This window comes from Pseudopipra pipra, chromosome 6 (assembly GCF_036250125.1).
Source record: "Pseudopipra pipra isolate bDixPip1 chromosome 6, bDixPip1.hap1, whole genome shotgun sequence".
NCBI lineage: Eukaryota > Metazoa > Chordata > Aves > Passeriformes > Pipridae > Pseudopipra > Pseudopipra pipra.
The window spans coordinates 13,003,532-13,022,561 of NC_087554.1; the positions used below are offsets into that span (position 1 = coordinate 13,003,532).

At 38.9% G+C, this 19,030-nt stretch overlaps 1 protein-coding gene across 2 annotated transcripts in view; it reads right to left on the reverse strand.

Annotated features, from left to right (window-relative positions):
• Window positions 1–485: 485 nt before the first annotated feature.
• The window catches only part of PSMA1 (proteasome 20S subunit alpha 1), a 29,065-nt gene continuing 10,520 nt past the window's right edge, over window positions 486–19,030 (reverse strand). Inside the window, exons 1-10 of one of the 2 annotated variants that reach the window (XM_064657418.1) lie at window positions 9,094–9,212; window positions 8,081–8,125; window positions 5,693–5,794; window positions 5,085–5,188; window positions 4,175–4,263; window positions 3,855–3,925; window positions 2,887–3,016; window positions 2,148–2,227; window positions 1,327–1,431; window positions 486–832 (exon numbers count right to left, since the gene is read on the reverse strand). In XM_064657418.1, the coding sequence (XP_064513488.1) occupies window positions 776–832; window positions 1,327–1,431; window positions 2,148–2,227; window positions 2,887–3,016; window positions 3,855–3,925; window positions 4,175–4,263; window positions 5,085–5,188; window positions 5,693–5,794; window positions 8,081–8,125; window positions 9,094–9,096 (786 nt within the window). In that variant the 5' untranslated portion in view covers window positions 9,097–9,212 and the 3' untranslated portion in view covers window positions 486–775. Of the gene's footprint in view, window positions 833–1,326; window positions 1,432–2,147; window positions 2,228–2,886; window positions 3,017–3,854; window positions 3,926–4,174; window positions 4,264–5,084; window positions 5,189–5,692; window positions 5,795–8,080; window positions 8,126–9,093; window positions 9,213–19,030 lie in introns of those variants that run through there. The other variant, XM_064657419.1, reaches the window with a different exon arrangement.

Sequence of the window (19,030 nt, forward strand, 5' to 3'; positions counted from 1 at the left end):
GGGGACCTGAAATGGGAATTTCTTGTGCTTTCTTGTTACTTCAGTTTCAGCCCTTAGTGAGCTAAAAGCCCTTTGCTGCCCTTGGCTGGCTGATGGATCTAAAGGAACAGTTCCAAATGAGCTGGGGTTGACTAAGTCAGGCCCCCCAGAAAAAAACAAACAAAACCTAGTTGGCAGCTTCACACTTCTTCAGCCTGCAACGTTCCTGGTTAACACTCACAATCACAAATGTCTTTTCATGTTCAGTTTGAGAGAAGCTGACACAGGGAAACACGCCGTCTCCTGTTTGTTCCACAACTATTTTACAGTTTTTTAGGCATTTTAAGGTCCTCTCACTTCAACAGTTTCCAAGAGCACCACATCTCTGTACAGCAAGTAAACACTCACTCTGATAAGTGGTCAGACACATGATGGCATCTTGATATGACACAAGTATTTTAATTGCTGTTTGTTCAGATTAAAATAAAAACAAACCCACAGCAGAGTCCAAGAAAGTGATTTATTTCCACTTGTCCTTATGAGTTAAAGACAGTATCTTTTCTTTAAAAAACAGTATCATGTACTATTTAGAAAATGATTACACCTTTCTTGTCCAAGCAGTTACACCCAAGTATGACCTCCTGTCTACCTTTTAAGGATAGGTGGGTTGGTGTCTTTAAGAGCAATCTCCAGAATGTAGCGTCAGAAAATGTATACAGGTGAGGATAAAGTTACCAGCAAATGGATAAATGTTCCTGTATTGTTATACATTAACACAGAGGAACTCATCCACCAACTAGTGCTCCATTGGCTCCTCAGCCTTTTCCACAGTTTCTTCTACAGGCGGAACCGGCTAAAAGAGAGGAAAAACAAATATTTTAGGAAGGCAGAAGACAACACTTGACAAACCAGCTTTATCCTGATTTGAGCATCACAAGTGGCAAATGCTGCTCATGTCAGCAAACAGCTTAAAAAGCAGTGTTACCCAAATTAAGCATGAGCAGGACAGAGCTGGTAATTAGGAGACTATGGAGGCATCATGTGAAGGGCATGAGAAACAGAAGCAGCCACTTCTGTTGCAAAACAGGGAAAACTTGTACTTGATCAAAGTTGAGGAAAGAAGATGACATTGGAACAGCCTGGCATAAATTCAGCATAAACTGATTTAAAAAGCCTCCAAGTTTCCAGCTGAGATTATACAGTGTTCATACGGTAACTTCAAATTTTAAAAACTGCCTTTCTAAAACTCCACTAGAGTAGTAGAGTTAAATTTATTTTAAATATAATAGATCATATCTAAATGTCATCTTTCAACAAAGCCTATTCATTTATATCCAAGGCACACACCTTTCTCTGTGGTCTCTCCTCAAGACCTTCCAGGAATGGCGCTACGTCGTCATCGTCATAGATGGTAAACTCCATGTCTTTGCCCACAATTCCAATGGAAACATTCTGTCAAACAAAGTTTTGAAAGCAGTGAGAAGTGTTTTTATGCAATTAACCTTTTTTGTAAGCTTTCACTTACAAAAGCTATCATGTTTCAAAATCGTGCAAGTAAAAATCATTCAAGGGTTTCAACTTCTTTCATTTAGTTTTCCTTTGAATACACACAATTTCTCAAAACCCCTTATTTTAATCTCATTTTGCATTTTCAATAGTTTAAGAGTTCTAAAAAACAAGGTGATGGAAAAGGGCCACAAGCAGAACACCAACTAATGGATATCCTTAGAATTGTCTCGTTCAACAGTTCCTCAATTCACTGTCAGAAATTTGTACACCTTTCTGATGCTGGATACTCAATCAACTGTTGGTGCACTACCTTTCCTCACCTCCCAGTGAATGACTGACTGTGTTCACAAAGCAAGGCTGTGATTTTAGTTGCATGTAATGTTTATTAACACTGATCAAAGCTTAAAATAGAATGAAGCATCTAGAGAAATAATGTCTTATTTAGTGAAAGCATCATTTTTGTTAAGAAACTTAAATCTGAGATAATTAAGAAATGGTAGATAAACTAGTGACATTAAATGGAGATTATATTATCTACCACTATTCAGCTTTCAAGTTTCAGTGCTTTGTCAGACAAACTTCACAAGAATTGTGTCACAGTAATTTCTAGTAACAATGGCACTAAAATTCCTTAAGAAAACCTAAAGCCTAGAACTTACCTTGGTGGTCAGATCCTGTTCAGCAGGAAGAGTCTCTCTCAGGGCACGCAGTCCATGTTTAACTAGCTCATTTAGATTGCCTTAAAATGGAATCAGAAAGACAGTTATGGACTATATAGTATTATCTCTGGACATTCATTTCACCTTCTTCCTATTCCTATTTGAGAACTACAAAATCAGCTGGGCTAACTTGTCTTCCAGAGCTCCTCTCCCTTGTGGTACTGAGCACAGAATTGGTTATAATAGCATTCCTTGAGAAACCATCCCTCCCTATTTGAGGTCAAGTGCATCTGGTTTTGACACTTGCCTTGCCTCCAGTGCCTCCACTGCATTGATATTCCAGCTTTGATTTTTTTTCCCCCAAGAAGCTATTCAACAGGCTCCTCCTCATCATTCCATACAAAAATAAATTCAACACTTTAAATGCACCACCTAAATACTTGCACTGACATACACTGCTATGGAAAGAATTACACTTCCCCTGAGTTAAACAGGGCAGAGGCCTTTCACTTTTTTCCCTGCCTTCCTGAGCACAGCTTCTCTTTTCACTAGATGCAATAAAAGCATCCACATGTTAACCATGAAAATCTGTAACATTCTCACACAGATCTACTGTTATGCCGGACTTGTCTCCCAAAATTTATCTTCATCTCACTAAATGCAAAAGAATGGAGCAGTAGCAGAAAATAAACTGCAGAGTTGATGAAAGCCATTAGCTAGAGAGGGTTCCACTACTCACAGTCAGTGAACTCAGTCATGTGCCTCTCCAAGTAAGTCCGTGCCGATTGTGAACGAGCACCAATGGACATTGCTTTGCAGTCAAAATAGTTTGCAGAGGGACAAGTCTGGAAGATGTGAGGGCCCATATCCTACAAAGAGAGAGAAAAAACCCAACAGAATGTGAAACAAATGTATAAATTCATACCAAGCCAGCTGCTTGAACATGAGATTTTCTGAAAGAGTTTTGCTTCAGGTATATCGCACGGCCTGCATGTACGCACAGAAACATATTTTATATTGCTGATCATATCGCTGTTCTTATACAATTCCTTCAAAGCTTATTCTAAAAAAAACCCCACCAATAAATAAAAAAAAACAAAACCAGCTCTTTCTCCATACTTCGTTCATTAAGATGGAGCTTTTATGCGGACAGGATGGCTGGCACAAAAAACATTTCTTTCTCTCTTCTATACTGTGCTTATGTATACAAGCTCCCTACTTCATGGCTTGCAGCAGGTTTTTTAAACACATTCTGTCTTATCTGCACAAAAGTAAAAACTGGCTGTAGACTAAACCATGCCATTCAAAATTTCAAGAATCTCGAGGGCAGAGATCCTGCATGTGCAAACTCTTGCTGCTAAACAAGTAAGAGAGAGGCCAGTGATGATTTCCACATCCATTTTTTAATAGAAAGTGTTCAGAATAATAGTTTGTAAACATCCCAAATCAACAGCAAAACATTTATAGAAAAAAACCCTGATTTTTGCAGTATCTCATATTGCACCTTAAAATATTAATAAGCATAGGTATTAATTAACACTTCTAAAAGCTATGTTTTAGGCTAAGATACAGACAATTATTTCCTTATTCCGAGAATTTTCATGAGTTTGCCTCTTCCGTCTTTCCCTCTTAACATCTACTTGTTGTACAAAGTTTCACTAATCACATTTTCTTGCAGCTCACTGGGGACCAGAGCAGCTTACTCACATCGTAGCCTGCGATGAGCAGTCCCACACCATACGGCCTCCTGCCGTAACGCTGCGTCGGGATCTGGGTTTCTGAAGTAAGCTAAGGAAACAGTCTCAAAATTACATGTTCATTACCCAGAGCATTTCCCTAAGACAAACAGAGATGCACCAAAGTGCCTCCTTATGGGATATTCTCTGAATGAATACATGAGCAGTGTGAACGAAGAAAAACTTTCCAATCACATTTTCCAACTTGAGTTTTAAGCTGTGACATATGAAAATCACTTTATGAACAAGTAAAAAGCTACGAAAGTATTGCAAGTGTAAAAAAAAGGATACTGCTTCCAATTAGTGACACTAGGCGAGAAACTGGAAGAGGTCTATCAAACACAAACCTAGAATCCAAACACTCCTGACGCATGAAATTGCTAGAAAGCAAAAAATAAAAAAAACAAAAAAATTAAACCAATGCATAGATCAAAGACACAATGAAGTTTTGTCTTAATACTTGTCTGTTAAGGTAAACATTTTTGTTTCAGCTCTGCTTGTTGAGAAAAAGGGTCAAGGGCTTTACATAATTTCATTTCACCATGACCTATAATTGTTATTTAGAAAGTTGACCACAGGTTTGAAAAGAGTATAAAAGTATTTCAGCCAGACAAATGCAAAGAAGGTAGAAGTTCACGCAGACAACAGATGGAAAAAAGCCACAGTCAAATGGTAACATTGCTTTGTAACATTACAGCAATTAAAATTTATTTTAGAAAGTCTTCCTACCCCTTCTTTGTCCTTTCAAACCGAGGAACACTCCTCCTTCCGTGTACATTTACCTCACCTGATCAAACTCTGTGGCCAGCAGGTAAAAGCAAGCCCCTCTGAAGCCCACACATACAGCACTCTGTGTGTTCAGTAAGTTTTTAAAGTGTGTGTACACAGAAGCAGCTGCCAGAGGGAAAGAAATGATGCACTTTCTCAGACTGCTTGGCAACCCCATCACGCTGAGGAAACCAGACAGGACTGTCTCACTAGCAATAAAACCAAGGAGCAAAATTTTGGGCCAAACAAATGAGATTTTTGCCAACCAGTTAAAAATCTGCCAGAATTTCACACTGAGGTCTTTGGCATAGTACAACAAAGCAGCAGCTCAAGACTAATCCTTAGCCAAGCAGAAAATCTCATTTGCAATAGTCTGAATGAACTTTCACTCGTTATTGCAGAACTGTGTTATGTCAACAACCAGGATACTCACCACAAGAGTCTTGCATCGGCAGTAAGTCCCGCAATTGAGATACCAATATGGTTGTCAACGTACAGGATTTTTTTCTGATGAGCTGCCAGCTCAGACTGTGCTCTCTATGCATAAAAGGAGAAAGCTATGTGGCAAACTGAACAGTCTGACAAGCACTGTGGAGAAATCTGCTAACGTTTATAGCAAGAACTGAATATGATCATGAAACAGTGAAAAAAAAATTAAATTTATAAACTTGCAACAAAAGACAAGAAAAACCTAATTTCACTTCTGTAGGAACCTGTCAGAATGGAAGAAAAAAACAGACACTCACGCAAGCTTTGGGAAAAGAAAGGAATATATTTACTACTTAATAACTAATGAAAAGAAAAAGAGGATACCATCTTTTAAAGGGAAAAAAAATCTTCCATTCATTTCCTTTACCAACTTGTGAAAATCTGCTTTGCATGGGTATTGAAAATATTTCAGTTCTATACTGGTACTCAAGCAAAAGGAAACTGGGATTGTATTTACATTACACATAGAAGTTCTGACTGCACAAAGCTAATCTGCCAACCCCAAACTTTTCTACGAACATTACTGTCCCAAGAACACAGTTTTGAAGTTACCTTGAGAGCTACCAGAACAGCGTGTGTTTTGGACTTGAGCCCCACCGTAGCTGAGCCTTGTTTCACAGCTTCCATGGCATACTCTATTTGATGAATTCGGCCCTACAAAAACAAATCAAAGGTGATCATTCTCAAGTTAATCCTCTGAATCAACTTTCAACGGGTTTGGACTCTCAGACCTTTGATTCCCCACCCCAACAGGGGCACTTTCTGCGTCACAGTTTAAACCTACAGCCAACAGATCTCCACCATTATCTTCTGCAACGCCTCACCACTAACCCACGGAAACCAGGCCATCTCTAAGTCACTCACTACTGCACACAAAGGAACAGGAAAACTAAAAAGAAAGGGTGAATAACCTCGACACTAGAATCTTGACACTAATCTTGACATAAGAATCACGAGACTTTTGTCACTGTCTTTAGAGGAATCAGTATTTGACCCGATATGATTCAAAGACAGAACTTCCAGCTGAAGTTGGACACTTAACTTTTAATCGAGTTTCCTGAAGAAACAAGTCTTACGCAATTGTTGTGTCTCACCATCCATTCCCCAATAACTTCTGAACAAGTTATTGGCCAACTGCAGTGAAGTCTGAAAGAGGAGTAGAGGTCTCAAAGGAAATCAAGTCCCCACAGCTCTGCAGAGGTGTCCAGAAGCTTTGTAGGAAAATGTGACAATGTCCATTTAATGGCACCACTGAGGGCAAAGTGTCTCATTTTCTGCCCTCCAGCCCACGACAGACAGGGCAGAGCTGCCCTGCAAGCACAGCCCACAGCTGGATGATTTTGCCACATCTATTAAAAGTCTCAAGAGAATGTTATAGTTTTAAAAGTAATTTTTAAAGTAACAGATAAGATGAAAAACATTAAAACTAAAGTTTCTGATACAGAACCTGCCAGAGAAACATTAAGGATGAAAACAGTTCAAAGGCATCTACACCTATCATGCTATTGACTAAAAAAAACAGGCAAATATTCAAGGTTGTCCTCATATAGGATTGAAAACATGAAACACTCTCCATTGCAATGTAGGGAAAATAAGTATCAGATACAATAGTAGTAGTACACGATGAAGATTTTCTGTAGCAGTACAAACCCACAAACTAACGATACACTAGCTTTATAGGAACAAAATCTGTTATTTGGATTCAAAATCTCTAGTTTTGCCAAATATAGAAATGAGTCATTTTCCAAGGCTCTGATTTTCCATAAGTATCCCTTCTTAAAATGTCCATACTGAGAGAAGAGGCAACATTAAACACCTGAGCTGACACTTGCTTTTAGAATTCCAGAATGTTTATTTTCAAGTCAACACAACCTATGTAAGTTTCAGAACACCGAGTGTACCTTTCTAGTAACAATACACAGTGGGGAACTGACTCAGAGGTAAGAAAATTTCAAATTCAAGTGCAAAGCTCAATATAATCTTAACTACAGAGACAGCAAGAAGCCTCCCTGACAGTCCACAACACGGGAAACTAGGGACACACATCTGCATAGACTTCAGAATTGAAGCACAAACTGCAGCACAAAATGATATGGCATTTGGCCACTTTCAAGTTCTAGCTCTCAAGGTTATAAGCTTTACATGTGGAATTTATTCAACGTGAATGTTTGTGACCACTTCAATACAGAAAATGAAGATCTGTGAATTTGTACCACAAAAGTCAGTACCCCAGGTTCCATGCTCCAGATTACCCTGTGGACACAGGCATTCAAACAGGGGCTTACAAGGCAGTTAAAATTGTGCACAGAAAGAAAAACAGCTGCTGTTATATCCCACTTGAAGAAGTGGCATATTCTCACTCAAGCACAAAATACCAACTCTTAACAATTTGATTTTTTTTTTCCCCGAACAATTTGAATGAAGTGATTAACGGAAAAAAAATTATTCCCAATTATAAACTAAATAGTTCCTTTCCAATATTATCTAGTGGATAAAAGAGAGAATGACCTAGCAGTGGCCTAACAGTGGGAAGATTTAAGCTTACTTTCATGCTTTTGGTACCTCACTTACCAACTTCTTATTACAGATCTGTAAATGGATCATAGAACCATGGAATGGTTTGGGTTGGAAGGGACCTTTAAGGATCATCTAGTCCAACTCCCAAGGTGACAGCATCTATTTTGTACCTCACAGAAAGCAACTGCCTTAAGCACTTTGAGGTGAAAGGGCCCACTTCAGCACCAGGTTTATACACCAGAAGTCCTGAGATGTGCCAGTGGCTTTCCAGACACCCACAGCCTACAAAGGGAGACAGGAGCAGCCTGCAGGAACTTCAGGCAGCTGACAACAACCTACACAGCCGTGATACTGCTGCTGTGAGGTGGCGAAAACCCAAGAAGCGAGTTAAAAACCCAGTGACAAAGCACATAAAGGCTTTACCTGCGGGCTCCACACGGTGACATCATTGTCATACTGGTTGCGAAACTGGAATGGAGAAAACAAAACTCATTAGTGCCACTAATGAGCGGGCAGGAGGAGTGTTCCTGAGGGGAGTCCTGGTTGTTTTCACAGAATCAAAGCATCAATTAGTTTGGATAAGACCTCTGAGATCATTGAGTCTAAACTATGACCAAACACCACCGTGTCAACAAAGTACCACATCCAGTCTTCCCTTAAGCACCTCCAGGATCAGTAACTCCACCACCTCCCTGGGCAGCCCATTCCAACATCTAATCACCCTTCTGGTGAAAAAATTCTTCCTTCTGTTCAATTCCTTTTGTCAAATTGTTAGGGTTGGAAGGGACCTCTGGAGATCATCCAGATCAGCCTCCCTGCCACGGCAGGCTCACCTAGAGCAGGTGATACAGGAATGTGTCCTGGTGGGTTCTGAACGTCTCCAGAGAGGGAGATTCCATGACCTCCCTGGGCAGCCTATTCCAGTGCTCTGTCACCCTCAGCGCAGAGAAGTTCTTCCTTGTGCTGACGTGCAGCTTCTTGTGTTTTAGTTTACGGTTAGTGCTCCTCGCCCTGCCTCTGGGTACCACTGAAGAGTGTGGCACCATTCTCCTGGCACCGGCCTTTGAGACACTTGTGTGTATTGTTGACATCCCCTCTCAGCCTTCTCCAGACTGCACAGGCCCAGCTCCCGCAGTCCCTCCTCGTAGGAGAGGTGCTCCAGCCCCCTGCAGAGATATCTGCACGCATCCCCACAGGGCCCTTGCTGCATCTGTCCCCGGACCGCAGCAGGCCCCGCTATCCAGCCACACTCCTTTCCAGGCCCGGCCGCGCCCGCGGCCCCGCGTGGCCCGGGAACTGCTTACTCACTGCTCCTCCCGCCCGCCCTCCCGCCTCCCCCGCGCCGGCCCCGCAGCCCGGCCGAGGGGGTCCCTACCCCTCTCCCCACCCCGCTATCCCGCTGTGCCGCTATCCCGCCCCACCGCGCCGTCCCTCACCATCCTCCCGCTTCTCCCGGCACCGGCGGCTCCTGGAAGCGACGGGGCAGCGGGGCGGGAGCGCGCAGGCAGCGCCAGCCGCTCCTCCGAGTCATCGATGGCGAGCGCATGCGCAGTGGCGCCCCCACCGGTGAGTTATGAAAGTGCTGCCGTGTGTTTCTTAATTAAATTTCTAAATGGGTCGTTTTGCCGTAAAGGATGAAGCGCTACGAGTGCTCGGCGAAAATTAGTTGTGTACTTTAGCTCTCGCTCTGGACGATGTGAAGTGTTTTTGTACAGTTGTATCTGAAAAGTGAGTTAAAAAGCACTACGGGAACTCCTCCGCGGGATCAAGAGAGCCAAGCATTAAGATAAAAGAGAATGAATTTAATACTGTTGTGTATTTTTTACTGGTGTATTTTGTACTGGTGTGTTTTTATTTCTTTAAAACAAGTGTCCAGCTGGTGAAGTCACAGTAAAGTCGAACTAGCATATCATTGGTAAAACCACTATATATATATATATAACTAGTTCTATAGTAGTTTCATGTATATATAATTAGTTCTGTGGTAGTTTTATAGATATACCTATATATAATGTATATATATATAGTTATACACTGTATAAATAGTGTATAACTAGTATAACTAGTAAATATATGTAAAACTATATACTAATTTGTATACTATTTATATACTATTTACATATATATAACTAGTAATACACTGGTTTTATATATATACACATATATATACACATATACAATATATACACTACAAATATATATATATAACTGCATATAACTAGTATATATAACCTTTTGATTACTGCAGGCAAAATTCTCCTGTCAGTGGAGAATTTTCTCCTTTCTTTTCCCTGGAAAGGGCTACAGTGTTGTCTAAGAAATAAAAATTAAAAAAACAAACAAACAAACAAACTAAACAGACTGACTTAAATTATCTAGCTTATTAATTTTAAGCTTTCTGATTAACAGTAGAAGTTCATTTGATCTGAAATAGCTTCCTCTCTTTGGCGTTGTTTGGTGGGCGCTGAAACAGGATATATAAACCTTTTAAGTGAGCTGAAGAGCTTTCAAGTTTCACTGAGCCCTCAGTAAATATTCCTGCAGTCCGTGCTCAATGCCATTCTGCAATAACTTCCTACAGCAATAAGGGACTCCCTAAAGATCCGTTTACTCCGCCCACAGCCACAGAACAATAGACAGACATTTCCTCTTATTTTGGCAAAACTGTGTTAATTTTGATAGAGTACTAAACCACGCCAAGTCTCGGTATTGTGTTGTATTTATACAGCAAGTGGTGTTAGGAGCCATGATTTTAATGTTAAAAAGGTAGGATCTGTGAAATTTCACAGAGAATATTGGTAATAGCTGCATAACTGAAGAAGTTGTGGAAGCTATATGAACTATTGTGCAGGTTTATTAAATGAAAACTGAAGTATTTTCCAGAGTAATCTTTTTCCCTTTATTACCTGCATAGGAAAAAAAAAAACATATTCAAAACCAAACTAACCAGATGTCCATCTATTAAAAATTTATTCTAAAGCAAACGGATTCAGGTCACGTGGCAGCCGGAAGGGTGGCATGGGATGGAGCCCCAGCTGCTCTCCAGTGCTGCAGGCAGCACAACTGTTACTGTATTCCCAAGGCAGCAGCACAAGAGGATGTCAGAGGCAGGAATAATCTCTAGAAAGGGGAAATGCTTACCATGGAAGGAAGTAATTCACTTCCTTCTGGATGCTCCTGCTTGCCCTTTAGTCTCAGTATGAGACCTCTAAAGGCAGGGCTAAAGCCAGAGGGTTTGAAATGTATTTCTGATCCCGTCTCTGTTTGCTGGTGTTAAAGAGCACCCAGCCTATTACCCATCGATGTATTTGAACCAATATTTAAATACAAAATGACAGGAAGGCAAAATCAACAAGGAAAAATCAAGTAGCTCTTTTTCAGATAACAAAGGCATCAAACCAGAAAGGAAGCATTTTGCGTATATTTTACCCTAATGTGGCAGTTACTGAAGTTAGTGATGTTAGTGGTTTGTCAGTCACCCAAAGTTGTAAGAAAATTTGAATGAAGGCCTCAAATGAGAATCTCACTAAAATTTAAGTGATGCATAAGTGCTATGTTGACCTCTGCACCTGAGAAAATGTCACCCTTGCTATATTTAATGGTGGTACAGTGGCCAGCATGAAATGATCTGACAGCTTTGGACAGCTTCATAGGAGATAAAAAATCCACATGACAAAAGGCTACAGGGATACAGGTAGACATGGCAGAAAAAGCAGTGCTGAGTAACCAAGATGGTTAAAATGCCCTTTTCTCCAAGCTATGTTATGAGACACATTGATGAGGCAACGTGGGTCACAACTTCACAATGATTTTGTCACTGCTGTTATCTGATCCATTGCTAAACAACTGCAAAGATATCCCCATTATCCATGTCAGAGGTATTAATTTTATAATACTAAAAGCTGCAGAAAAGTGCATCAGATGTTTTGTTTGGTAACAGTCCTAACACCAATCTTAATATGTTCTATAGAGTGTTTGAATTAATAGAAAAAGAAGATTTAAAAAATACAAACTTAATCATAAAGAAAAAAAGTGAATGGTGAACAGCAATCAACATATTTCAACAAGAAATCACAATATAAAAGTCTACAGGAGTGAAAAGTAAAACTAAAACTACCCTCACATTTAAATAAACTACTTATAAAACATCTGTGTTAGGAGAAAACAGTATTTTCTCACTTTTAGTTTCACAGTTGGCAACCTGATAATCAGGATCACTTCAGAGCAATGAATACACAATTGACAGATGTAGGAAAACATCTTCAGTGTTCCATAATGGCCAGTTAAAATGTTAGGAATGATTAGGAAGGAGAAAAAAGTGCTATAAATCCATGCTGTATCTGACACCATTCAGACTTGAACACCGGCCGTGACTCATTTCCCACCTTGAAACAATGTGGCAGCACTGAAGGCACTGGGAAAAGCAGAAAGAAGGATTCGAATTGTGGAATAGCTTCATATTAAGAATGACAGTAAAGAGTAGAAGTCTTTAGTCTAAATGACAGATAAACAAGGAAAGGTGATGAACACTCATGGAATCAGAACTGGCACAGGGGTGCTGAGTAGATGTGATGCTTCTCTGTCCTGCAGCACTGGTGTCATTAAAAACGGCAGGTTCAAGCAAAGACAAGGGGGTACTTCTGAGACATATCATACCTGTGCTGTGGAAACCTTTGCACCTGAACACATCATGGTCTTTTGTTCACATATTAAGAGAGCAACTGGCCAAATTCACTGATAAAACAACTTTCCAAACCACTAATACTGCTAAAACAATGTTTGAACGGCGTGCAGCGGTGAAAGCAGTTAACCTAAAACACGCATATACAATCTCAAGAGAAACTAATGATACCATTTTTTTCCATGTTATGTTTCCAGCAAAGTTATAAACAGCATCTGACATCTGAGTGATGACAGGCATTGCTCTGCAGAGATTGATGTACAGCAACTGAAAGGAAAGGCCATTATGTCTCCTCTCCTGCTGATTCACTAGAGGAAACAACATTCCATCAAGTCCCCTTCTGGGATGCCACTCACTGTCAGCCTGCATTAACTGCTGTGTGCTATGCTCCTGCAGTTACGTGGAGTTTTTGGTAAAAGATTGGCCACACTGAAGTCATTGGTAGCACTCCCAAGGGCTGCATGTTGTGCTACTTGGGCACAGCAGACTGCAAAAGATGAAGAAAGAAACCTTTTGTGCTAGAGTAAGAGGCAGATTAAATGAAGGCAGTGCCTGCATCCCCTTGGAGAAGGGAAAGGATAGATCCCGGAGAGATCAGGGAGCCACTCCTGTCAGATGGACAAGTGGTTACCCACAAATAGCACTGCTGTCATAATACATTCAGGACTGAACACTTTGACTAAGTTATTCTGAGAATTGTCTTCCTCCCTCGTCAATGTGAACAGTCCATATTTGGATTTAATACAGGTAATAAGTTTACTTCATTAATAAAAAGACTACTTAATCGTAAGCCTTTGCGTATGACACGTCATGTTTTATGACATTCTCATCGACTAAGGCTAAGACATTACATTAAGGCTAAGAATAAAAATTTGACAGCTGCTATAAATGTACGTACTTGTCTTTAGAATCATTTAAAGATGATCTCAGAAGTTCTCACAAAGTAAAAAAAAATCTATCATTTTGTATTTAGTACTGTAAATAGGAAAAAATAACCTCTCTCTCTAAATTATGCCAGGTTTCTTTCCTATTCTTTTGCTGGTACTTCTGTGGAGGTGCAGACATTTTTTTTCTCCATGACAGCCTTGTATTCAGATTGTCAAAGGCATTTTTTTAGCATTTTTTTTAAACTACTGATCAATTAAAACCACTGGAATATTTTGTCCAGAAAAATGTTAACTAAGTACATTTTAAAGTCTATTCCTACTTTTTTTTAATCCATAGCTTTTGTGAACTGACGTCATTTGACCTTTTCAGGACAGGCCTATAGGGCAACTAACCTTGCTTGATCATCAGAGCTGGCTGGCAATGCTGAAAGCAGGCTAAAATAATCCCTGTGGAAAGAGAACTGCGGAAAAGGGTCTGGCTCTTTCTGTCCAGCCCTGGAACAAACAAGGGGCACAAAGTTCAACACAGTAGAGCTGTTGTAGCATATCCTGGTCATGGAAATAGTTTTTAAGTTCTCGTTTGAATAAAACAAAAATATATTTATAGATAAATTTACATGGCTATTATTGCTAGTTATTTCTTGGACCTGAAATTTATTTCTTCACTCGGAGGAAGGGTTTCCGTAAAAAATAATTTTACTGTACAAGAAAAATATATTTTGAGCTGTAAATTGCTTGCTAGCCTAAAAGTTATGGTTTAAACAGTGTACATAGCATTGTCTGAATCATCAAAATATAACTGAAGAACTATTATCATAATTTATGGAGAATTATGAAATATATTATTGCAGTTATAGGAAAATCTGTTAAGCTTTTTATTTCAATGAAAAAGAATGGCAGTTATTAAGTTTCTGAGGACAAAAGATCCATTTTAGTGTACATATAGCTCCATAAGCTCTTTCAAATATATTCATTGCTCTGTTGGTTCATATTGTTGTAATTATTTTTGACTAAGTATAACTGAATTAAAACCAAAGTGTCATCAAACCTTCAGCAGTGGATATGTAACATTTTGAGACAGACAACCATGAATGATGCACAGATTCATGAATAAATACTATATCAACTATGTTAGCAATGAAATTTTTCAAAATTTCTGCCTATGAAGTGTAGTTGTCAGCACAGACAGAAAATAACAGAGTGGCACAGAAATAAGGCCTTTGTAAGCCGTGAGACCACTAATGGATCCCATTTCCTTATGACAGATATTATTGTCATATTAAATTAATGGCTAGACAAAGTATTACCTTCTTAGTAATGTATTTATGTTCCATAAATATTTTACAATGACTACTTATACGTAGATTACGCAGTAAAATGTTCTCAATGTTTTTGCCAAAAGTTTCTGCTTGAAAAATGGAAATACATTCATATACAGAGACAGATTTGCCAGAGGATATTAAACTAAAAGGAAAAAAAAAAAGGAGAGAAAAGGCCCTGGAAATGACTTACTATTCATGGCAAAACATTAAGGATTTACGTGACACTTCTCTTTACAGGCATTTTCAAGTTCTATGGGAGAGTTAAACTTATTGTAATAGTCAATTACTGTTTAGGCAACAGTTCTGGTATTTGTAGACCACACTTTTCAAAAAGTGCCTCAGCCTATTCTTAACATGGATTCAGTTTTTGATTTGGAAAGACTACAATACAGAATTAATAAGCAGGAAAAATAGATGTTTGAGTAGGCTTTAGTCTTAAAAAGTCTTGCTGTCATCAGCTAGGTTTTTTTTTTTCCTGTTTGCCAAGCTTCTAATTTTGCTACATGGATTTTAACAGCTTTGCTGTCATGCACATCCTTGTTTTCACAGTACAAATTTTATTTGGCACTGCCATATTTATTGCATGTATTCCTAAACTAACAACAATGCAAGCAGAAACCTAAGCCTGCCCTGACAAATGTGAGACAACTCCTGGCACTGCAGCGTCCATTGTCTGCGATCGTTCTGACGGATCACGGAGCTCAGACACTGCATCATACATGCTTAAATTCTGAACAAATTCCACTGATCTAAGGATAATTCTAAATCCAGAGTATTTGGCGCAACCCTTGGCTCCTACGCCTGGTCTAGGAAAAGACGGGCCTGAAGGGCTCTAAATTAATTCCAGACCACCTCGATATAACCCTGCCTTGAATCCAGCTAGTGAGTATCTAAAAACCTCTGCCTTAGTAATTAGCATATCAATATACGGTCACACATCTGCACATCTGGTTTTGATTTTAAGAAGTATGCATCAAATAGATTTGTGACTACAGATGTCTCGTTCGCGAGAGATTCTGTGGTACCAAAATATTTTAAAGATGTGTTTATCACGTCGTTAAATGAATGGGAATAATAATTCTTCAGACAAAAGTTATTACCAAATGGAAGATTTCATACTTGGAATAGGGAAATTTAAAAGAAAGAAAAAAAAAAAGAACAGACTGTGAAATTGGAAGATTATTTCTGCGTTTGTATAGACCCTTTCAACTGTGTTCTAATATTTAATAAACACAGGACGGTATTTTCCAGGTTGGAAACTGAATATGTACCTTAGGATTTTGAAGTGACCAGTGGCAGAGACTGTCCATTTTTGTTGTGCAATTTGAAATGCATTAAGGCAATACAATTACCAGAAAGCTCTGGGTACCTTCTTGTCTCCCAGTGAGCAGCGAATATGGATGGATTTGTATTTCTTTTAATATTGTGTAAAATCACATGGCTGAAAGTTACAAAATAAGTTACTCTCAAACAGAATGTTCCTTTTATCAAATTCTGTATTCTCACTATTAACTTTGCACAACACTTAGCAAATGTTATCTAGATTAGCTTCCGACAAAAATACTCTTCTACACTAAAGCAAAACATTAAGTTAATTTGTTTAGGATCTTATCCAAAAAATCACTTATACAGTGTAATTTGAAGTATTCCGTGATGCTGCTTCCCTATCAATAATTACCAAGCCTCATCTGAGTATATGGCTTTCCCTTTCATAGTATAGCTTTTGCTAAAGTGGCATCAGTATATATTTCTAATGCAAATCAGATTCATTAAACATTCCTTCAGAATATATTCAACCTGAGTTTTAAAATCCAGTTTCTGAGTAACAATCTTTACAACATTATCAATGATTTTTTTTTAACTGACTTCAGTGTAGCCTCAGTTTTACTTAGATCTTGAACACGTAGTGGGTATTGTCAAATTTAAATCAAATTAAGAAGGTGTATAAATTGTATTTGATTTCTGCTTTTATTGAAAGCTGGTGGTTATGTGATTATATCTCCAAATTTCATACCATATCATTTGCCTCGTGAATTTTAAGGATTACTCTAGATACTGAGTAGCCCCCTCCAGCAACATATTTGTGAATGGTCTTCTGGGTTTTGGCCCAAATTTGATCAGCCACAGAGAAGAAAAGAAATTTAAAACTATAACAGGAATTGGCAGTGTAACAACGTTATTATGCACTTTTTTATTTTTACGAAGTTTTTTAATAATACAACATTTTGCAACAGTAGTTTGCTTATAAGTAAAATGACAGCAGTACTTCATGGCAGAGGAGGGATTTACCTCTCCTTTAAGAGACTTTTAAGCACTGGTATCAAATTGCCCAACTTTCTCTGGTTTCCAGCCATGGATGAACTCATTATACAACCACTTCTGCAAAGTGAAGTGAATGTGAATTTCATAAAATGTATCTCAGTTTTAATGTATATCTAGCTTTGCATGTGTTCTTCCATACTTTTTCTGTCTTTATGTATACTCTTTCCAAGATTAACCTAAGTTATGAAGGACCTGTGATGAATGTTCACAAGCACTTCAAAGCTCAATTACCATTTCTGATCACTCAAAGTGTTCAGAAACAGAGAAAACAACTATAATATTCAAAACCTACTTGAAAACTGGTAGATAAAGGTGAAAAAAATATTATTAAACCCTTCAAGATGCAATTACTATAGTAGCAAAAAAAAAACCCAAAGAAGGTACTAACCTGGAAGTACAGTGCTGAAAAAGCAGTCAAATAGGTTGAGCTGTGAGAGGAACCCAATGCCATCCAGGAAATAGAGCAGAAGTCCAGACAATGAGGACAAGAAAAAGAAAATAGGCTTTGCCGTGTGTCACATGGAAAATTAAGTCTACTATTTGTTCTTCTATTAATCAGGGTATTTCTCTGAAGGGGGAAAAAAACTCTCTGGGCAGTAAAAAAAAAAAAAAAGAAAGGGACATGAATGCATTTGTCTCCTTTAATGATGATTACAAAAGAGTTTGGAATCCATTCAGTAGTAAAAAGACTGACATTTCCTATTCACATCCATGGGAAGAATGAGACTTGGTTAACCACATTCCTGTAGAAAAGTCTCAAGTACATCAACATGGGCTCCCTGCATGTGATATGGATGCTTGAATGACCTAATCTGTTTTCCAGCTCATTCAAGAACCAGGCAGATTTCAGAAGTGTCTGATACCTGATATATTTACTTCTGGAGTGGACAGCATACCTTCTTCCGATCTCGAGTCACCCAGACACAACTTCTAGCCAAGAAAGCAAACGTCTCTTACAAAGACCTGGGAGAATGGGTAGTTAGAAGAACATTTTAATAACAATATTGCTCAGGCTCATCCATGAAAAAGTCCATACTTTAAAATAAGGGCAAAACTTCACTAAACAACTAGTAGAAGTGTAAGTTATTTCCTACCACTTCTGCTTACTTCTGGTATGATGTCCCAGGTCACACCTTTTTGTGGGCCATAAAGCTTCTTTGGAAAGGATGCTGAGGAATCTCTTTCTTTATAATTGCTTTATTCTCCCTGGAAACACAAAAGCCAAGAAAATTGCCTAAGAAGTAAGAAGGGGTTGAAACCACAGACTGCTGTCCCTGCTGTGTCAAGTGAGGCTTGCAGGATTGTTCTAGATGATATATGACCCTCAATAATTGGAGTGTCAAACTTCTGGCAAAAATCTTTAGACAGTAATCTGATAAAGGTCACCAGATGGTCAAAGACCTTCTGGATACAGTTTGAGAAGCACACAAGGTAGTTCCTAATGTGGAACTGAAACGAGGTTGAAAAGTCTGGTCTTTTATGGAGCACAAGTCAGTCATGAGTTCTCGGAAAAGTAGCCTTGGAAAGTACTTATGATGCAGTGAGGGGAGGTGAATATGTTGACCACAGGGAGATCTTTTCCTAAAGTACATGGTAATATGGCAATAGTTTGTGTCATGGCTCTGGAAAACAGGTAACATGATGCTGCAGGTCTGACAAGCTTCTCCAGCTGCCACAATGGTCATGGAGCTCACCCACTACTAAGGTCTTATTCGGGAATCAGTGTCCCAGGTATGGGGTTTTGTCTTTGTCTGGAGTACTGCTCTTTCCCATTCTGACTGAAACAGAATGCTCAAAAGCAATTTGTTAGTTTGTTCGTGGGATAGTAAGCTATTTTGATGATACTTCATCCTTAAGAACCCAAAAGCCTAATTAACAAATGCTCTTGAAGCTGGTGCTAATGATCTCAGTGGGTATGAAGAGAAAGTTGCTCAGGAATACTGGCTATCAGTGCAATGGGAATGATTGTCTGAGACAACGAAACAATTGCCAAGATCAATACACCTCTCAAAACCCCAAAGAAGAACCTAAACAAAGTAGACTAAAAATGCCAGCAGTAGCTAAACCCCTCTTAGCTGTAAAAAAAATGAAAAAGTTTCAAGGTTGGGAGTCAGAATTCCACAATCCACAGGTGCTATATGAAACAAGGAAGCATTTTCAG